This window comes from Acanthisitta chloris, unplaced genomic scaffold (genome assembly GCF_000695815.1).
Source record: "Acanthisitta chloris isolate BGI_N310 unplaced genomic scaffold, ASM69581v1 scaffold24818, whole genome shotgun sequence".
NCBI lineage: Eukaryota > Metazoa > Chordata > Aves > Passeriformes > Acanthisittidae > Acanthisitta > Acanthisitta chloris.
This window is the reverse complement of record NW_008689017.1, coordinates 73,296-90,997: the sequence shown is the minus strand read 5'-3', so window position 1 is coordinate 90,997 and position 17,702 is coordinate 73,296. Positions and strand designations below refer to the sequence as shown.

The 17,702-nt window shown below is 44.2% G+C and overlaps 1 protein-coding gene across 2 annotated transcripts in view; it reads left to right on the top strand.

Annotated features, from left to right (window-relative positions):
* Positions 1 to 999: 999 nt before the first annotated feature.
* The window catches only part of SPTBN1 (spectrin, beta, non-erythrocytic 1), an 83,005-nt gene continuing 66,302 nt past the window's right edge, over positions 1,000 to 17,702 (top strand). The window contains exon 1 of one of the 2 annotated variants that reach the window (XM_009081277.1): positions 1,000 to 1,199. In XM_009081277.1, the coding sequence (XP_009079525.1) occupies positions 1,052 to 1,199 (148 nt within the window). In that variant the 5' untranslated portion in view covers positions 1,000 to 1,051. Of the gene's footprint in view, positions 1,200 to 14,618; positions 14,728 to 17,702 lie in introns of those variants that run through there. The other variant, XM_009081278.1, reaches the window with a different exon arrangement.

The following is a 17,702-nucleotide window of genomic DNA, read 5'->3' as shown; positions in this document are numbered from 1 at the left end:
CTGCAGTGACGGGCTCCACCTTGCCCGCGTGTTTAACTGAGTTTATTACGTTGTTATCGTTGCTCTTACGGTAGTGTTATTGCCATCACAAGGGTGAACTGTGTGTTTCTGTGTTCCCGAGGTGCAGCCAGAGCTCCTCGGGGCCAGCCCTGGGGTTTCTGAAAGGGGATGGTGTTCACGCAGGGCTCAGAGCCTCCAGCTCAGCCACTGTGTGTAACATCCCACCTCCTCCCACAGGGCTGTCAGGCTCACTTATATTTAGCGCTGATAAATACGTGCAAATCGCCATCAGAAAATGGCATGAATATGCTAACAGCACCCGACTGCCTCAAAGAGGAGAACCTCACCCCAAGAGTTGCATTGGTGGGCACTGTGTTGTTGCTCAGGCAAGTTCAAAGCACGGCATCAGTTAGTTGTTTTTATGTGTATTAGTTCATAAATAAATTCCCAGGATCAGACACAAACTCAGCATTTGTGTGCAAAGACAGAAATGTTTCATTAGGTCCCTGCTTAAAGGCATCTCCTGGTCAAATGCTTCTGTGACTTTTTAAGTATCTGCTTTCTTTTCCATCAGTATTTGTGCCGTTTTGTAAAGGTATTGAGGTTGTCCTTGTGCTTGAGGTTTTTCTTAGCTGACTTATCCACAGCTCCAATATACTTCAGCCAACACTCACAGATCTATAGAGGAAAATAACAATTGTGAAAGTGCCTTGCTGCGCTGTTTTGTACGTGTTCTGCTTTGTGGAGCTGAACTTGACAATTCTGGATAGGTGTATGTATCAAAGCTGCTGGCTTTTGTGAAGCACTTAATTTTTTAAGGCTTGATCATTTATTTGTTCTCTGAAGGGCTGGTTGGTATCTTACCTCTTCTTGAGCACTTGAAGCACACTTCAAGTAAAAGTCACTGATTTTTGAAACCAGAAGTCTTGAGCTTCGACTTTACGTCTTTCTTCCAATATAACTATATTATCTAAATTATGATTACATTTTTTTCTTTCACAGAGGTTTTTGAGAAGAATCTGATGGTGAGGAGAGGTTAAGAAGACTCAGGATGACGACAACAGTAGCGACAGATTACGACAACATTGAAATCCAACAGCAGTACAGCGATGTCAACAACCGCTGGGATGTGGATGACTGGGACAATGAGAACAGCTCTGCTCGGCTGTTTGAACGCTCCCGCATCAAGGCCTTGGCTGGTAAGCACTGACCACAGCAGCAGAGATTTCATAACACTGCTTTATTTTACTTAGAAGGGTTTACTGACTGTTTCTCACCTCATCAGTCTCAGCAGATATTAACCATTTCGGCTGTATTCAAATTGTTTTGATTATGTTTCTGTGATAGGTATAATGACGTTGTTCCCAGATTTGGGAAAAAAAAAAATCAGAGAGAACATATCAGATAACAAAAATCTGATAAAAATCAGGTAACAAAACCCTGCTTCAAAATATCTTCATTTGGAGGTGTGCTAAACATCCCACTTGTCCTGGAAAGGAATGTGGTAGGTGGAGGTAGTTGTCATGTAGCAATGAATGATGAAACTGCACATTTTTTCTGAACTACCTGCTGAATTCCACTCATCGGCAGAGAAATGAAATTGGATTGGACCTTTTTTTGTTTCAAGCATTTGATTGTTACACAATAAAGGCTGTACATTAACCACATTTGTTTATGCAGCAAAGAGATTATGTCATGTTCTCTCAGCTCTGAGGCACTGCCCTGCAGAACAATTTTTATGCGTTCTGTAAATGATTTCCTGACTTCTGTGGTGGCATGCCCACATTTCTGACCTCTGAACAAAATGCCTCAGCAGTGTGGAACAACCAGAGAAAACAGCTTAAAGTATGCTGAGCTTTCTTCTAGTGAAATTTTAGCTACAAGGACTGTTTCAAACCCAGCACTTGATGAGGTGTTGGAGCAGGTTTATTAAATCAGCTGCACTGAGACAGGTATCAGCTGTTCCATTTGTGATTCCGATGAGGCTGGCTCCAGAGCACAGTGTGCCCTCTCTCCTCTTGATTCCTGGATGAGATGCAGGGCACCTTTACATGTCAGGCACAGGGCAGGATCAGGTTTGGAGGCAAGCAACAGGGAAATAGGGTAGTTCATGCAGGTGGGCAAAGAGCAGATCATGTAACTCTTCCCGAGGATAGTAATGGTATCGACTTAATGGAACTGCTCACAGAGAGGATGTGTGTTGAATTTTGCAGTCTTTAATTACAGCAGTTCCCATCAAAGTGTGCATCTGGAATGAATGCCTGACCTGAACGAGGCTGTGCTCAGTGAGGTCTGAAACAGCCTGTCTGGTACCTATGGTGGTAGACAAGAAGAATCTCAACTTGGGTTGTTTGATTTCAATAGCTTAATCTTGCTTGGGAAGAAACTGTGTTTTCCTCTTGCCACATTAGTGGTTGTAGGTAATATTCTATTCCTTGGGTGGGAAGTGCTTTGGGTACAAAGCTCATGATCTACATTTGGGTCCCAGATCTCACCTTACTGCGGTGGGTTGTTCCACTTACTTTTATAGCAAGAAGAGCTCCCCACCTGAGTAATGAATAATAAACATGAAACTCCTATTTCAAGGAGAAGTAATGTAAGGAAAGGACTTAAATTATTTAGAGAGCCTAAAGCAAACACCAATGTAAAAGCAAACAATTTTTCTGAAGGTTTGATTCAGAGGCATATTTAAACCTTTTCCCACAGTATGGTGTATTTATTTTCCTTCTTAATAAGCATTACTCATAGTTATTTTAATTTGATACATTGTCATACCTGTAATTCTCTGCAGTTGGTGCTCAGAATGCTGTGTGCTGCCAAAACTTGGCTTAGCATCCTGCACTGCTGCAGCACTGCTTGAAAGCCTAATCATGATGCAGGACGAGGGGGAGTGAAGAGAGGTTTGTGTTGCAAATCCAAGGTTATAGGTAAAGGCTGTGCTGTGGTACTCCTGGCACTGTTCAATACTTATTTTCAGATATGCTGTGTGCTGGGTAATCTTTTCTTGCATCCCCCCAGAAAGGGACTTGAAGGTTTTCAGCAGCTGCAGCCTGGAGCTGGGCTGGCAATAATCTCTGTCATTGTCCTCTTTCATGGAGACAGGCTCTCTCTGGAAAGGTGTACTCTGATTCAGCTGCCTGTCATGGGATTGGGCACAGTAATGGCTGTGTGAAAGCCTGTGGCTGGTGGTGCACACAGTCATGCTGGCGCATGTCAAGAGGATCTTCTGGGCTCTGCAGCCCCTGCATTGGACTGACCATTGCACCATCACTTTCCTTTGGGTGAATGTCATCACTCCCTGAAGCAGAAGTAGTTGTGTTCCACCTTTAGGGTCTGAATTTACTGATGAAACCCCAGTTTGACTCAGATGGGCACTGGCTCTTCGTGAGCACAAGCATCTTCCCACATCTCCAAGACTGGCCACCTGCTGACAACAGCATTTCTCTTTTCAGAGGTCTTTCCTAGATCAGTTGTATACAAAGGCTGTGGCTGTCCCCCCCTTGCAGTGTGTCAGTGACAAGATAAAAGACTATCTACATCTTGCAGTTTATGAAACACTTGTGCATTGTTGTCCCCTTGTCCTACTGTGAAAGGTTTCAGACTAACACAAGAGGCACTGGTTCTTTAAGTGCCTCTTTGGTGAAACTTCTATCTTGTGTTCATTCTAGTTTACTGTAATTGAAGTGAAACTTACCCCCTTGAAGGTGAAGTAAGGTAGAGAGTTAGTAGGTGAAAAGCAAGGTCTGGAGCTGGAGCCTGATACTCTGTTCTAGAAAGAATCATGATGACTTCACATTCCATTGGGATGTTGAAATATTTAAACAGCAAAGCAGGAGATGGTGGTCAGAGGAATCCGTGATCAGAAAAAATGCTCTGGAGAGAAGCTCAGTTAAAGCAGGTCTGATATAATAGTAGCAGAAAAACACTGTTGTCATCACAGCAGCTGATGATGGATGTTATTAAAGTGGTCTGTGTACTGTGAAAACCAGAGTGTGCTGCTGGGTTGTTTTGGTTTAAAATCAACACACCATCTAGGAACTCCACTTTCAATCAGGATCTAGATTTGAAGGGATATGCAACCAGATTGGTTGCCATCCATGTTGAACCAGCTTACTCTGCAACTGATATGAGAAGAAGGTAACTGATCCCTCCTTCACCAAGTAAGATATCCCACTGTAGGAAATCATCTTTCACCTGTCCTTGCTCTCTGTGGTTCTTTGGAAGGTCTTGCTGGAAGACCAGGTAATTCTACCTGCTCTGTAGGAGCCAAAAAGATATCATGTTTGTGCAAGATTCTTCATTCACAAATCCTCAGGTGTTGGATTTCGTCTGTCAAGGGCCATTAGCTAACAAGATTTGTTGTGCAGCTCCTTGGTGCATTGAGCTCCTAGAAAAGCCTGAAGAAGCAATTTGGTTGTTCAGCAGAATTGTTCACACTCAGCTTGGGACTGTGACTTTCAGGGGTATCATACTTGCTCCCTCAGGTGCTGTTTTCAGGTAGTTTGAGAATTGTCCCCTCCAAAACTTTCCATTTCTTTAGTTAGCTAATTCAATATTAAAAACACTTGGCTAAAGTTACTCGCTTTTCTGCTCATTTGTATTTTGCCCTTTTGTCCTCTGGCTTCACCTGAGTAACCAGAAGGTCTGTGACTTAGCTCTGGCACATGAATTAAAACCACTTTCAAAGTTTCTGAAATAAGAAGAGTATCTTAGTGCAGGCAGAAGAATTTAAATTCTCCCAGCAGTAAAAGGGAAGGAATCATTGAAATTGTTCCTGAAGTTACACTAGTGAAAAGTATTTCTTTAAATATAGCAAAATATCCATTCTGTAAGGGTAAAAACATAGAGAAAACTTGCAGTGGGGAAGTTCTGGGTACCATATGTGGGGCTAGTTAGCCCTTTTGGCCCAGATATTTGAGCCATTCCCCTCACAGCTCCTGTGCAAAAAGTCAGCAGAACAGCTCCTCAGAAAAGTGAAAAGGAAGATCCTGCTTTGAGTGCTCTCCAGGTATCAGACACCTGCCTGGCCCACTGTCGAGCTTCTCTCATAGCAAAGTTTCTGTTTCACTCTAAGTATATAATAGAGAAAAAAATCTGATTGGTCAGAATGAAGTTTCAGGTCTCAGATCAATAAAAAAAGCACAAACGACAATGATTTAGAGCTTAAGGGAATAAACCTTCAGTTTCTTCTTGGCTTTGAAACAGCATGCTGAGAAGGAGTTCTTGCAGGATGGTTCATGGGTATTCAGTACCTGAGCTATCTGGGACTTGAAAATCAGTGATTAATTTTAGTAACAGTAAGTGGTCAAGGAAAGAGAGCTCAGCAGTATTTGGATGGTTGTAAATCAGCTTGGAAAGGTGTGTGGAGGATTCACTTGACACAAAACACAATCAAAACCTTAGAGCAGTGCAAGTGCAGATGCATCTCCTCAGCACTGGTGTGGCAGTGCAGGTTATCAGCCTGTTTGACTGTTTAGCAGCCAAGGTCCAACTCAGATGAGCATGAAAGGGCTTATTTTGAAAAATCTTGTTTTGCTCAGATAAAAGCTGATGGAATTATTTCAACAAAAGCTTTTCCAGATGTTGACTTCACCCAGTGCTTTCCTTCTGGAATTTACTTCTGGAAGAGTTTCTCAGCTGTTGTTTCTAAGCTTCCCAGAATCCATAGAGGCTGGTGTTAGGAGGAGGAGTATCATTTGGCATGTTGCATGTCGTGCAGGCATGAAGGGAGGGAGCAGGGCAGTGGAGAAGCTGCTGTACTTTCACCATCACCTGTGGTGCTGGCTGGGACTCCTGATGCACACTGTGCTCTTACCAGACAACAAGAAAATGCTCAGCCCATCTGTCACTGTGCATTAATGCCTTAGCTTTTAAACTTGCTGCTGGAGAACTGTTTCTAAAGCAAGTAGCAAAAAATAGACAATAAATAATATTTTGTTCTTAGCATTTTTATTTTGAAAGATTATAACTAGACTGACCCAGAAAGCAGAGGCAGGGTGTGTCTATGGGACATAAAATAACTCCAAGTAAATGTGAGCAATTTGTATTCAGTGACATCCCTTCAAAAATGTAACCTGGTACAGAGGTCAGTTATATCTTATTGCTATAACAACATGATTTTTGGTATCAGTTAGACATAGTTTGGGGGTTTGCTCTATCTCTTTGGAATCAAACAAGTAGTGTGCAAAGTACATGGAGGTGTAAGTCAGGTGCTGTGTAGTCTGATTAGATCCATGGTCCAGCGTAGCTTCCTGAGTAGAGAGCCAAGCTTCTTGAAAACAAATATACTGCTGCATGTACCTTAGGCATTTTCTGGAATCGCATGTGCTTGTCTGCTCCATAGACAGGATTTATGAGAGCTTAGTAACAGAGTGATGCATGACAACAACTGCATCCTGGTGAATAACTAATCTGGCACACGTTGTCCATGCAGGATGAGGCTTTTTGCTTCTTTGGGAAGGGAGCAGGATAGAAGCAGTTGCTGGCAGCCCTGCTCTGGAAAGTCTGACAGCTGCCGTCATTTTAGGTCTCTGCTGAAATCCTTTCAGGACTGAGCAGTCTTGAGTTGGACACATACACAAGAGAGCTCAGCATCTTGCCAGCATGGGCCTGTATTGATTGATCTTTAGATCTTTGAATTCCTGTGCATTAAGCTCCTGGACTGGAATACAGGTCCCTATCTGCTTCTCATGGCAGAGAGAGCACCAGGCATGCAGCAGTCCTTATGCACAGAGGACCCCGTGCTTGAACAGCAATTCAGTAATTTAGCAAAATAAGGTACGAGAGAATTCTGTGAAGTTAAGTGATTAAATATAAAAAGCCATCTGCACCTAGAGGAAGAAAATGGAAAACTTATGCATGGATGAGTGTGTTTGCTTTTAGGATATTACCCATGAAATGCGCATGGGGATAATCCTGAGAGCAGGTAAATCTGCATGATCATACCTGGGCATTTAGATACTGTGGCACTGCACAAACTCTTACAGTGTGCTTCCTTACTTGCACTGCTTTTAGGTGAGAACTGTGCCTTAATTTCCAGAGCAGCACAGCACAGTGCTCTTCTGTCTGCTTGAGTTTTCCTCATTCAGTCATCCCCATGGCATCAGTGGAGAGAAGACCACCGTGGTACATGCTTTTGGCTGCCCTCAAAACACTGGGCTGAGCAGGAGGCAGCATTCAGGATTAGCTGAAGCAGGAACAGGCAGCCCAGCAGGGAGAGGCAGGGCCAGATTCGTGGAGTTAAAACACTCTGGCTGCACCAGCTGCTCAGGGAAAGGAAGAATGCTCCCTGGAAGACACCCTCCTTGGGGTTAGGGAGAGCTAAGCCCGGCACTGTCATAGAGCTGGGATAAAATCATGCTGAAGTTGGTGATTTAGGAGGAGACCTCCCAGGCAGATTGTCAGCTAGTGTAAGCTGGCATTGTCTCCTGGCTCCTGTGGGACCATGCTGATTTACACCAGCTGGGAACCTGACCTGTTGTGGCCTGTTATGGGAAAGCTGAAGACTGAAAAGACTATAAATGTTCTCTGCTGTTGGAATCAATGCTTTAGGGGTATTTGATATGGATAAACCATGGGACCCTTCATTGAGATAATGAGATTGGTTTTAGGTAATTAGCTGCATCTTCTAATGAAAAAGATTTCTTCTATAGAGAAACTACATGCCACTAATGGCAATATTGTATTTTTTATGATTTCTATCTGGGTGAGCTTGGCTGTGGATGCATTTCAAAACCTAGTCATGAACCAGTGATTCCAAAGAAGCCTTTCCACAAAAAATGCGTATACAGAAGAGAATGTTCTCGTCTCATGTCTTTAGCATCTAACTAGCAATGTTTCTGTATTTATGTTATTTATTCAGCCAAATGTGCAATGTGCCTTGCATTTTTTCCTTCTCTTTGTTGCTGGGATACTGCATGAAAGCACTCCCTGAAGTATAAATAATGTCTAGCAGAGCATACTGCAAGGGGAAATTCAATACAGGATCCAGAAATGTTTACTGATTTCTGCTAACCTTGGAGCTCTTCTAATGGGGAAAGATTAGCGATGAAATCATTCCCTCAGATCACAGCTTTGATTCTTATCTTGAGGTAATATCCTGGAGAGATATAAACCCAGATTGCCTGGAGACGAATTGCCTGGATGGGGAGGAGGCAAAATGAACAGGAACAAGGATGAGGACCAGCCAAGTAGAGAGGGTGATGAAAATCCACTTCCAAGTGCCACATTTTTACTTTTCAGCATTCTCCATAACAGTTTTGAACTCTTCTAGTGAGCAAGGAAATCACTTCCAAATTTTTTTTTTTTGCCAACCACTTGGTATATGTATGTTGTGTGATGATTTTTTTTAGAAGTTTTTCTTCCTTTAGATGTTATTAAGCCTTGAAGGCAGATGGGTGTCAGGCATCAGGATTTGTACATCTAAGTGTATAATGCTATTTTTTCTGTACATTATGTAAAAATGAAATAGTTTGCTCTGGAACAATAACTTCTCAAGAGGGATAGTACTTGTCAATTGATCGCTAAGCTTTTTTTTTTTTTTTCAGAGAGACAGTTTCCAGGTGGGGAAATACTCTGGCTTGTGGAGATTTATAAAGATCAGTGTATTCTGCTGCTTGTTTTCACCCAGTTTCCATTTTGCTCAGGAGTAGCAGGAGATTGAGTTTTCATGCCTGAGTGATTATGGTGTGGCAACAGTACATCTTCTGTGTTTGTGTTCAAATTGGGGGGAAAAAAGAGAAAACGGTGCAAAAGAAAGAAGAGAAAAGGAGGGTGGGCATCTCTGTCTCTCTCATATATAAACATAGATCCAATTCAGGTGGAAGAGGAAGGAGGGAGAGACAATGAAAGTAATTCCAGCTTTTAAAAAAGCACATTAAAACCCATGAAACAGAATTTTCTGGATGAAAATTAAGAAGTGTTTTCATGCCAAAATTTCCCAGCAAGGAAGTATGTTATATGCATACCTGTGCACCGTGCTTGATTTTAACAGGCTTTCTAAGGGCTATTCATCTAAGTCAAGGAGCAAACCAAGTGCATTTCATGACAACAAATAAAACCTGGGAATGTAGTTGCAGTTTTTCAGAGGTGACTTCCCTGTGTTGGTGAGTTCATGGAGCATGGTAAGCAGTACAGGTCAGCAGAAACTATTTGGGCTAGAATGCAAACCAGCAGAAACCATCAGTTCTTCCCAACACAAGTGCCTCCTGTAGCTCTTTCCCATAGGCCTGCCTGGCAGGTGTTCCACTCTTGCAGTTAGCAAGGACATGCTGTTACAAAAGTCATGTCAACTTTCCTGTTAATCTGGGACTTGTGTAAACTGAAACCCGAAACCAGGTGGAACTGACCCAGTTTCAGTAATAAGTTGATATTCTGTCCCGATTTGGGAGATGATTCCCAAAAGTTTCATGCTGCTTTGGTCTCAGATGTCACAACCTGCAGATTCATCTGGTGCCCAAAGCTGATTTGTGCCTGGAACTTGGAGTGGAGCTGCTGGAGGGCCAGCCTGGACATGGCAACAGGAAAACATCTGACCAGACCTTTTTGTAGTAAAAATCCTTGTGTCCTTCTTTTTGATCTGCCCCTTCCTGATGCCTTTTGATTGCTTTGGCTTTCCAAAGCTCACATGGGTCACAGTGACTGTATCTGGAAGGGATTTGGAGCACCAAATGACATGGCATTTGCCACTGACCTAACGTCCTCTTTAAGAAGAAACATTGAGATACATTCTGAAATGTAACTGTTACTGAAGAATAGATCTCTTGGTGTGATTATCTTTGTTTCACCTTAGTGTGAGAGTTCCCAAGTGCTGCAGGAAATGGCGGGTTATAAGATGAGTGGTTCTGCTCCCACTAATACCTCCTGGTTCTGTTCCCACTAATCCCTGCTGCAGAGGTAATGAGGTTGGCACGCTCCTTTCTGCCTGCTGTGTGGGCTGCTTCTCCCTGTGCTCCAGCATCTGAGATCTAAACTGGAGGGAAATCAGCTAACTCTTCAGGAGTCATGTTATGCAAATTGTCAAATAGGATAAAAATAACTATTTCCTATTACATTCTGGAACAATCAACAGCAAAATCTATCATTTATTTCTCTCTTGCATATACAGGGAGAGAGTCTGTTTTTACTGTGTGGATTGGGTATCAGCAGAGAAGAAAGGCTAACATGATAGTGAGTTTTCAGTTCTTAACTGTGGCACTGAGGGGCTGTGTAAGAACTTTACCCTCCTTCAGGAGAAGAGTAGAATGATACATGATTTATCTGGCATTTTACATTAATAACTCATCCTTTTTATCTTGTAATTTTTTTTCTAGTTAGTCACCAACTGAAGAGTTTACAAGAGCAAGAAAGAATTAAGAGGATAGACAAGGGTAACCAGATACGTAATTATTGCGAGCTCTGGCTTAGAAACATTGATAATTAGGAATTTGGAAGGTAATTTTGCTAGATCTAACGTTAGTTTCTTCATTAGAAACATTGGTTTTTTCCTTTGTGGTCAGAACCCATTCACTTCAGTGGCAATTTTCATAACCATCTAAAGACAGAACCTTCTGTTTTCTGGGGTAAGCACCTGTCTCTAATGTCACTTGTACATTCATGATATTACTGTAATCATCCTCTTGTCCTCCTTGAGGCTTTACAAAGCTCTGATCGTGGCAGCTAAGGTGCTCTGCATTGTGGTGAAGTGGATGACGATTTGTGGTTTTATTTACTCTGAGCAAGTGCACAAATAATGCAAGCCATCATCTCCTCTCAGATACTAGGGGAGAGGAGCTACTTAAACAATGCAAGCAAAGTGTATTTCACAGCTATGGGGGAAAAATTGAGACCAAAATTTAGAGGGGAAGAAGCCCACAAAACAACATAAAAGTATATGATTTGGCCCCTATTGCTTCCAGTGCTGTAATCAGTGATTAATTACACCATGGAGAATTTCCAGCTGTATTGGTTTGATAAGTTGCAGTTGGCCCAGTGCTCCAAAGCTATCTATGGCTGTAAAGCATTCAATCCCCCCATAACATATTATCTAATTAGTATTGTCAGGGGCTTAGTCAATTAAAGATAAACACAGAAAATGAGCAGAACCCTGATGTAACCAAGGTCTGTGTGCATACAAGAGCCTTGTGGTGGATTCAGTGCATTTACAGGGCTCAGGTTTACTCGTCTGCAGTCAACAGCAGACCAGTGGATTTGGGGTTGGTGTGACTCAGGCAAAACTGGAACTGGCAGGCTGCCTGTTTTTAAGCAGCCTTGCTACATACGGTGTAGCATTTCACAAACACAGACACGTCCCCATTTTGCGTTGCTTTTCCTACTGAATTCCCACTAACCTGTTCAGTGGAGCCTTCAAAACACATGGCGGTGCCCAGCAAAGCGGCAGCAAGGCTTTGGCAGCTGAGCCAGCAGCACCTGGCCATCAGGGCTGTCCCCAGGAGCTGATACCATCAGCAACAATGTCTGTCACATCTGCTGCTTGGGGGCCTGTTGTTCAGCCCAAATGCCAACCTGGATGGCATCTCAGATGAGGGCAGAATTTCACAGCGAGTGCTGCTGACGGTGTGTTAGGGTCTGGTGTCTCTGTTTTTCAAACCTTGAACAAAATAAGCTCTGTTCAAACACAGGTTCTTCCCATTTCCTTTAGCTTTTCCCCCTTATGCTGTGTAGCCTGCGCTGCTCCATACCTTCTGTAATTCCTTAACCTTTTAAAGGTAGCTTTTAGTGCTACTGGGCAAGCCATATTTGGAGGGGACAGAGAAGGGACAGGGACAAAAAAGTTTCAGCCCCCAACTTGTGTTCAATATTTCTTGGGAATCTGAAGCTTACCAGGTTCAGTTGTCCCACAGGAGACAATCTGAAGTGTAAACTCATGTGTGTGGTGTTAATGTTTCTTGGTGGGGTGGGTAAGGTCAGGCTGTGTTTTATATGGGCCAAAGCCAAATGATTAGTCTTAGTTTCTAATGTTTTCCTTTTGTAATATTCTTAATATTTTTAATAATGGCCACGTGCATCATTGTGTTGCCTGCCAAAGGTGCTGGGAAAGCTTTCAGCTGGGGAAAAGTTCCTGAGTTATGGCCTTCATGGTGTTAAAAATGCATCAGCTCCCCTGCGAGTCACTTGGATGGTAGTCTTACCGTCTGAGCTTGCATAGCAACACCTGTTTGCTCAGGGTGGAACAGCAATGAGCTGATATGCCTGCAGGTAGGGCCTGGCTGCCTGCCCGTTCTTGAGGGGAAGGGTTTGCATTTAATTATAACATAGGTCAGGCATGGCAGGCAAGAGCTGCTGTTAGGAGGAAGCTGCAGGAAAAAAAGTGTGTGACGGAAATAAGCCTGTACTTGTGTGCTGGGCAAAGTGTGCTCCTGGAGCTTGGGGAGCTGCTGTGCTAATGGCTCAGTTTACCCAGCTCTGCTCCTGGGAATTTTGGAGCCTTTTGTATTTTTGTGTTGCCCTTCTTGCCTTTCACCCCAGCATGGAAATCCCATGGCCACGGCGTGCTGGAGGGACAGCTGGCTGCACAGAGATTTTCAGGGGAAGGTCGAGCAGGAGCGGGGCCTTCCTGCCACATCAGCCCGTTGTTGTCTGGAGAGCAGCATCCTGCCTGCTGCGGCTGCAGGTGCTTCCTTGCCTCCCATTGCCACCTTGCACACATGCTTTTTGGGCACAAGCCTTGCTCCCCTGCACAGCAGCCCCTGTGCACAGTCCCTTTCTTCCCTGGCCCTGTAAAACCTGACTGGGGCAAATGAGGGGACTTTGGTGGCCAAAATGCTACAAGGTCAACTTTCAAGAGCGTTTTAGGTTCTCCCTGAGGTGTGCTGTAGTACCAGAAGTTGTGTGAGTACAGCTATATTGATTATAAAGGGGTGCACTGAACTATGCTGGTAAAGCCCTTCTGTATCCATATGATAATAACCCTGGGGATAAGGCTATGGTAGTGTTTTAAGTAAAACAGTCTAATTAAATCTTAGGAGCAATGTGCCAGGCTTTTCCAGCAGCCCATGTGTTTTTGGAAACCTCAGCATGGGCTGAGAAGTGTCAGCTTCCATACCTTCTCCCTAAATCGGCAGTGTTCATGGTTGGACTTGTTGCACATTCATTCCCTGATGTGCTTGTAAGGGCTGGTTGAATTTCTACCTTGGGCCAAGTAGGACCTTGGGCTGCAGCGAGTCAGGGGAGTAGGCTGAGCTTCTCCCACAGAAATTGTCCTCACATCAATTACTATGTGACTTAAACCTTGTGAAACGACAGGGTCAAAACAAAGGCAACATTTTCAAATGTTTAATGAGGGGGAGTGGGAGGAGGAGAGAACATGGATTCCAGTGGAAAGGAATTTGGAAATGCAAGAGAAGAAAATAAAAAGAGAAAACATTTGTGTGAACATTATCAGCACTTTTAAAAATGAACAAGCAAAGGCTACATACTGAGAATATGATTGTGGAACTGACCTTTTAATTTCATTTAGGAATAACTGAGGGCTGAGACCTTACGCCCCTGGGGGAAAACTGACATCCTCTGTGTAATACCATCTGCAGGAACTGACTTCTAGTTGCCTAGCCCTGCTGCTGCTGCTGCTGCTGTGCATGTTCGTGTTTCGGCAGGGCATTGAGGTGCCCGTCAGGGCTCGGCCAGGCATCCTTATTTACGCTGGAGCCCTCTCTCTCCAGCGCACAGCCCATTAATCTGGTAATAAAACCCAGCACACTGATAACTGGGCAAGGAGCCACATACACAGGGCACGTCAAAACCCTCAATATCATCAAGTAACATAAACCGAAGTGACAGGAATTGGCCGTTTAAAGCCCGTTCTGACAAAGCTGCCGTTTGTTCCCGGTGTGCTGGAGCGTACATCTCCCCGCGTCCCCGGCTCGCCTGTCGCTAAATACTCAATGAGCGCGTCTGTGTGCGCGCGGTGCCCCTGCGAGCGAACAGCCTCGCCGATAAATAAAGGAAAGTGCCCTCCTTTTCATGTGATAGTAATCTGAGACTTTTCCGTTACATGAGGCTCTTGACAAAAGGTTGTAATTCCAGCAGCTCGTCGCGGGCAGGTTCCGCGGTGTGCGGCGGGGCCGGACCCAGGCAGCGCCCGGCGGAAGGGCGCAGAGCCGGCTCTGCCCCGCCGCCCTTGGTACAGCCTTCCTTCCCTCGCCGTATGGTAATCGAGTGACATCAGCCCGCGCCCGGGCGGCTGCCGATTATATTACAAACCAGCAGAAAGGTCTGAGGTGTGCGCGGCTCCGGGAAGCGCCGGCCAGGGCGGCAGCGCGTGGCTCCATGCTGCTTTTGCTTTGGGCTGCATCGCAGGCTTGCTCTTACTTGATTTAGTTTCGCCAGAAACAAGCTTTTGAACTAGATTCGAGCACTTGAGAGCTGCCTGTAGTGGAGCTGGGAAAACAAAAATCCGCCCTCCTGGTGCTTTAAGTTTGAATCCATTACAGAGAGCTTACTGCCAACCCGCCCTGCTGGATTTTGAACCGAAGCTGTTATTTGCTTAGAGCTCAGGGGGAACGTTTTTGCTAGGGACTGAAGCCAAACTGCCGAGGAAGCTGGGATTTACCTGGATGTTTGGTAAAGAAGCCTGTGGTTCCTTTATGCTGCAGTTCATCGTATCCCTGTGTTCCCTGTAAATGGAATTACAAAAATCAACCAGTATGCCCGGGCCACTGTCCCCAGGATATGCAGCTCAGGTGCCGTATAACTATAACCAGTTAGAAGGAAGATTCAAGCAATTACAAGGTAAGCCTGTGCAGGTTTTCTTGGAGGTGTTGCCATGCTATGATCCCTGTAAACATGTTAGTCTGGGCTTGTTCTCATTGCATCAAGGTGTTTGTGAGAGAGGCCAAAAGTGGTGCTGTGGGAAAAAGCTCTGTGTGGCTTTTCTCACTCCCAAGGTGTCCTCAGTCTTGCACAGCAATAACGTGTGTGTCCAACCCCTGAGCCACTCAGCCTTGCAGATGAGGACTAACCCACCCCAAGCTGCTCAGAACAATAAGGAGAGTGAGGAAGTGATCTTCTATTTATTCTGTCCTTAGATAAAATGCAGTTGGAACTGTGGATATTAGTCATAAATCCTAGCTGTGTTTGGGTGCAGTTTGCAGTGTGAGGTCCCTTACTAAACCCTGCGTTCCCCCTGTAAAGGTGGGTGGCTTTGCTTCTTCAAAAAGAGAACAGTTGCATAATTCCCAAATGAATTTGTTTGCTCTCACTGTAGATCTCCAGAAAGCACTCATGTACTTTAACATTCCCATTTTTCTTCAACTTGTATTACTCTGCTCTTAGGCAGGGAGAACGTCGCTTAACGGTTTCCCACTAAATTCTGTATCTGAGGTTTCTTTTGGGAATGGCTGTATGCTCTCTAAAGGGTAGGCCTCAACCTGGGCTGCAAACCCATGTTACTGGCAGCGTAGAGGAGGAGGATGCCCAGCAGCTCTCTGCCTCAGGCAGGGTGAAACAAGCTCTGCTATCTCCATGTAAGACACATCCCAGGAATGAATGAGCACTGACTTTTTTATTTTGCAACTGCAAATTCCTCCACGAAACCAAACCTCCTTCTCTAGATCCATGTGACTCCCTAGATAATCCCAGAACAGCCCGAGTAACAGGGAAGTGTGGCCCTTCTGTGCGTGTTTCTTATTTTACTCTGGTCTGTGCTGCAAGTGTGGTCTGTGGTTCCTGTCAGGGAGGAAGAGCCTGCTTTGTGCAAAGAATGTTCCTATTTGTTGGCTTTAGGAGGGAGGAAAAAAAAAATCTTTCATTCATAGCACTGTGTTTATCTTGTAAACTGGTGCACAGCCATGGCTGCATACGGGATGTAAGGAGATAAAGTGACAGCATCCTAAACACTGGGAGCATAGACATTCCTCAGGCAAGGCATGGAAAATCCAGGCTCCGACCTTGCACACGAGGGAATACGTTAGAGGCTTTATCTTGGACATCTGTCAGATCTTAGGCTGCGGTACTTGCTTTAGAAAGAATGAGGGAAGGTTGTGGCACGGGAAGAAAAAAAATAGCTCACGCCTCTTTCTTTGCTGGTTAAGTTAGCAGTCTGAAGAAGGCAGATTTTATCATTTTCAGGGTCACTGCTTCAGGAATCCATTATCTGTGTGTTTACATCACACTGAAAGAGGAAAGCAGACCACATTGTTGAAAGCACAGAAAGTGAATTTTCCCTTCAGTGGAATGCACTGTGTTGACTTAAAAAAAAAATTAAAGACTTGCAGTGATCTCCCTAAATGTACTACAATTTCCTCTAACGGGAGAGATAAAACACAGTAAATTGTCTGCAGTTATAAGGAAGGGTTTTGCAGCAGACCATCCTATAGCTGTTTACTCACATCACAGGCTTGAAAATGAATGTTGCTCAGGGTGGAGTTAGGTGCAGGAAATGTTGTAAATTATGCACTAGATACTCCATGAGATGCTAAATAACCATACGAAATATCATGTGTGCTGTAAAGGGTGCAGCTAACTCTGCTGACACAGAAGGTGCCTTTCCTTGCTTTAATGTCTCTTCACTTGCAGAATACCTACAAAGCCATTAATTTGGAGTTGTAAAATTTTGAGGTGACTCTTGCTGGAAGGCTCTGGTGCAAACATGGGCTGTTCTGTGGCACTGGACATTGCTCAGGGCACCCAGGTTCAAACCCAACAAGGATAAGGTGAATACATAAATTACAGATTTATCACCAATTTTACCTTTTTCACCCTGGAGGAGTACGAACAAGTAAGACCAGATGCATTTCAGATCTTCTTCACCCTCTGGTAAAGAATAATAAGCTTTCCTGCCTTATTATTTTTATGTTTTCAGAGTTCCTACAGTTATCACGTGAATCCACAGCTTTGCTAGTGCATCTAGTGATTAGAGCAAGGTACTGTTCAGATCTAGTGACTGTTGGGAGTTTTCCTCTATAAAAGCACTTGGGAGAATGTTGTTTTGTCTAAAATAACACAGAGCAAGTGCTCAGGCTCTGTATGAAGAGAGATGTGAACCAGCAATGGGTAGAAGACAACTCTCTCTGATCTCCTTCCTAAGATAGACAATACATTAGGTTTGGCACTGGCAGCTGTGTATGAGGAGAGAGGAGTCAGCCTAATTCTGCCCCAAAGTGCTGTGGATAAACAAGTTCAGATTGTGTGTGATTCCTCTAGGCACTCCTACATTCCATCTCATTTAAATGCCTTGAAGTGATGATTGTAAGGAAATTCTTGTTCAACTTGATGATGGTTGTGGAGCGATTAAAGCAGATTTTCCACCCCAGTCCCACTGGGGCATGAAGCCAGTGCAGGTTGTGGGACTGCACTGAAGGGACCAGACTGGCTTCCTCTGCACCTGGGAAGGGTCACCTTGCAGGGGATCCCAGTTCCCACCTGCCTTGATGGACCAGAGTGAAGCAGGATGTGGCAGAAGCCACTGCTAGGGGTGAATTGAGGCTTTATATCAAAAGAAACCTTGAAATCTTGTGTATGAAAATCCAGAAGTTTACTCAGTCCTTGTGCTTATGAGAATGTCAGCACAGGTGTGGGGAGAAAAATGTTTTAGCAAGTTGTGTTTCCTTTATTAAGTTTCAGTAAGTTCCTATTATGGTTAGTTCACCCAGTCCTGGAATGGTAAGTGAGCGATAGTATCAGTGGTTGCTATCATCTTAAACTTAGGTGTGGAGTTTTGGTTCTCATGGCCACTTGCTCAGTAGAAAGGGATCATGTTGCAGGGC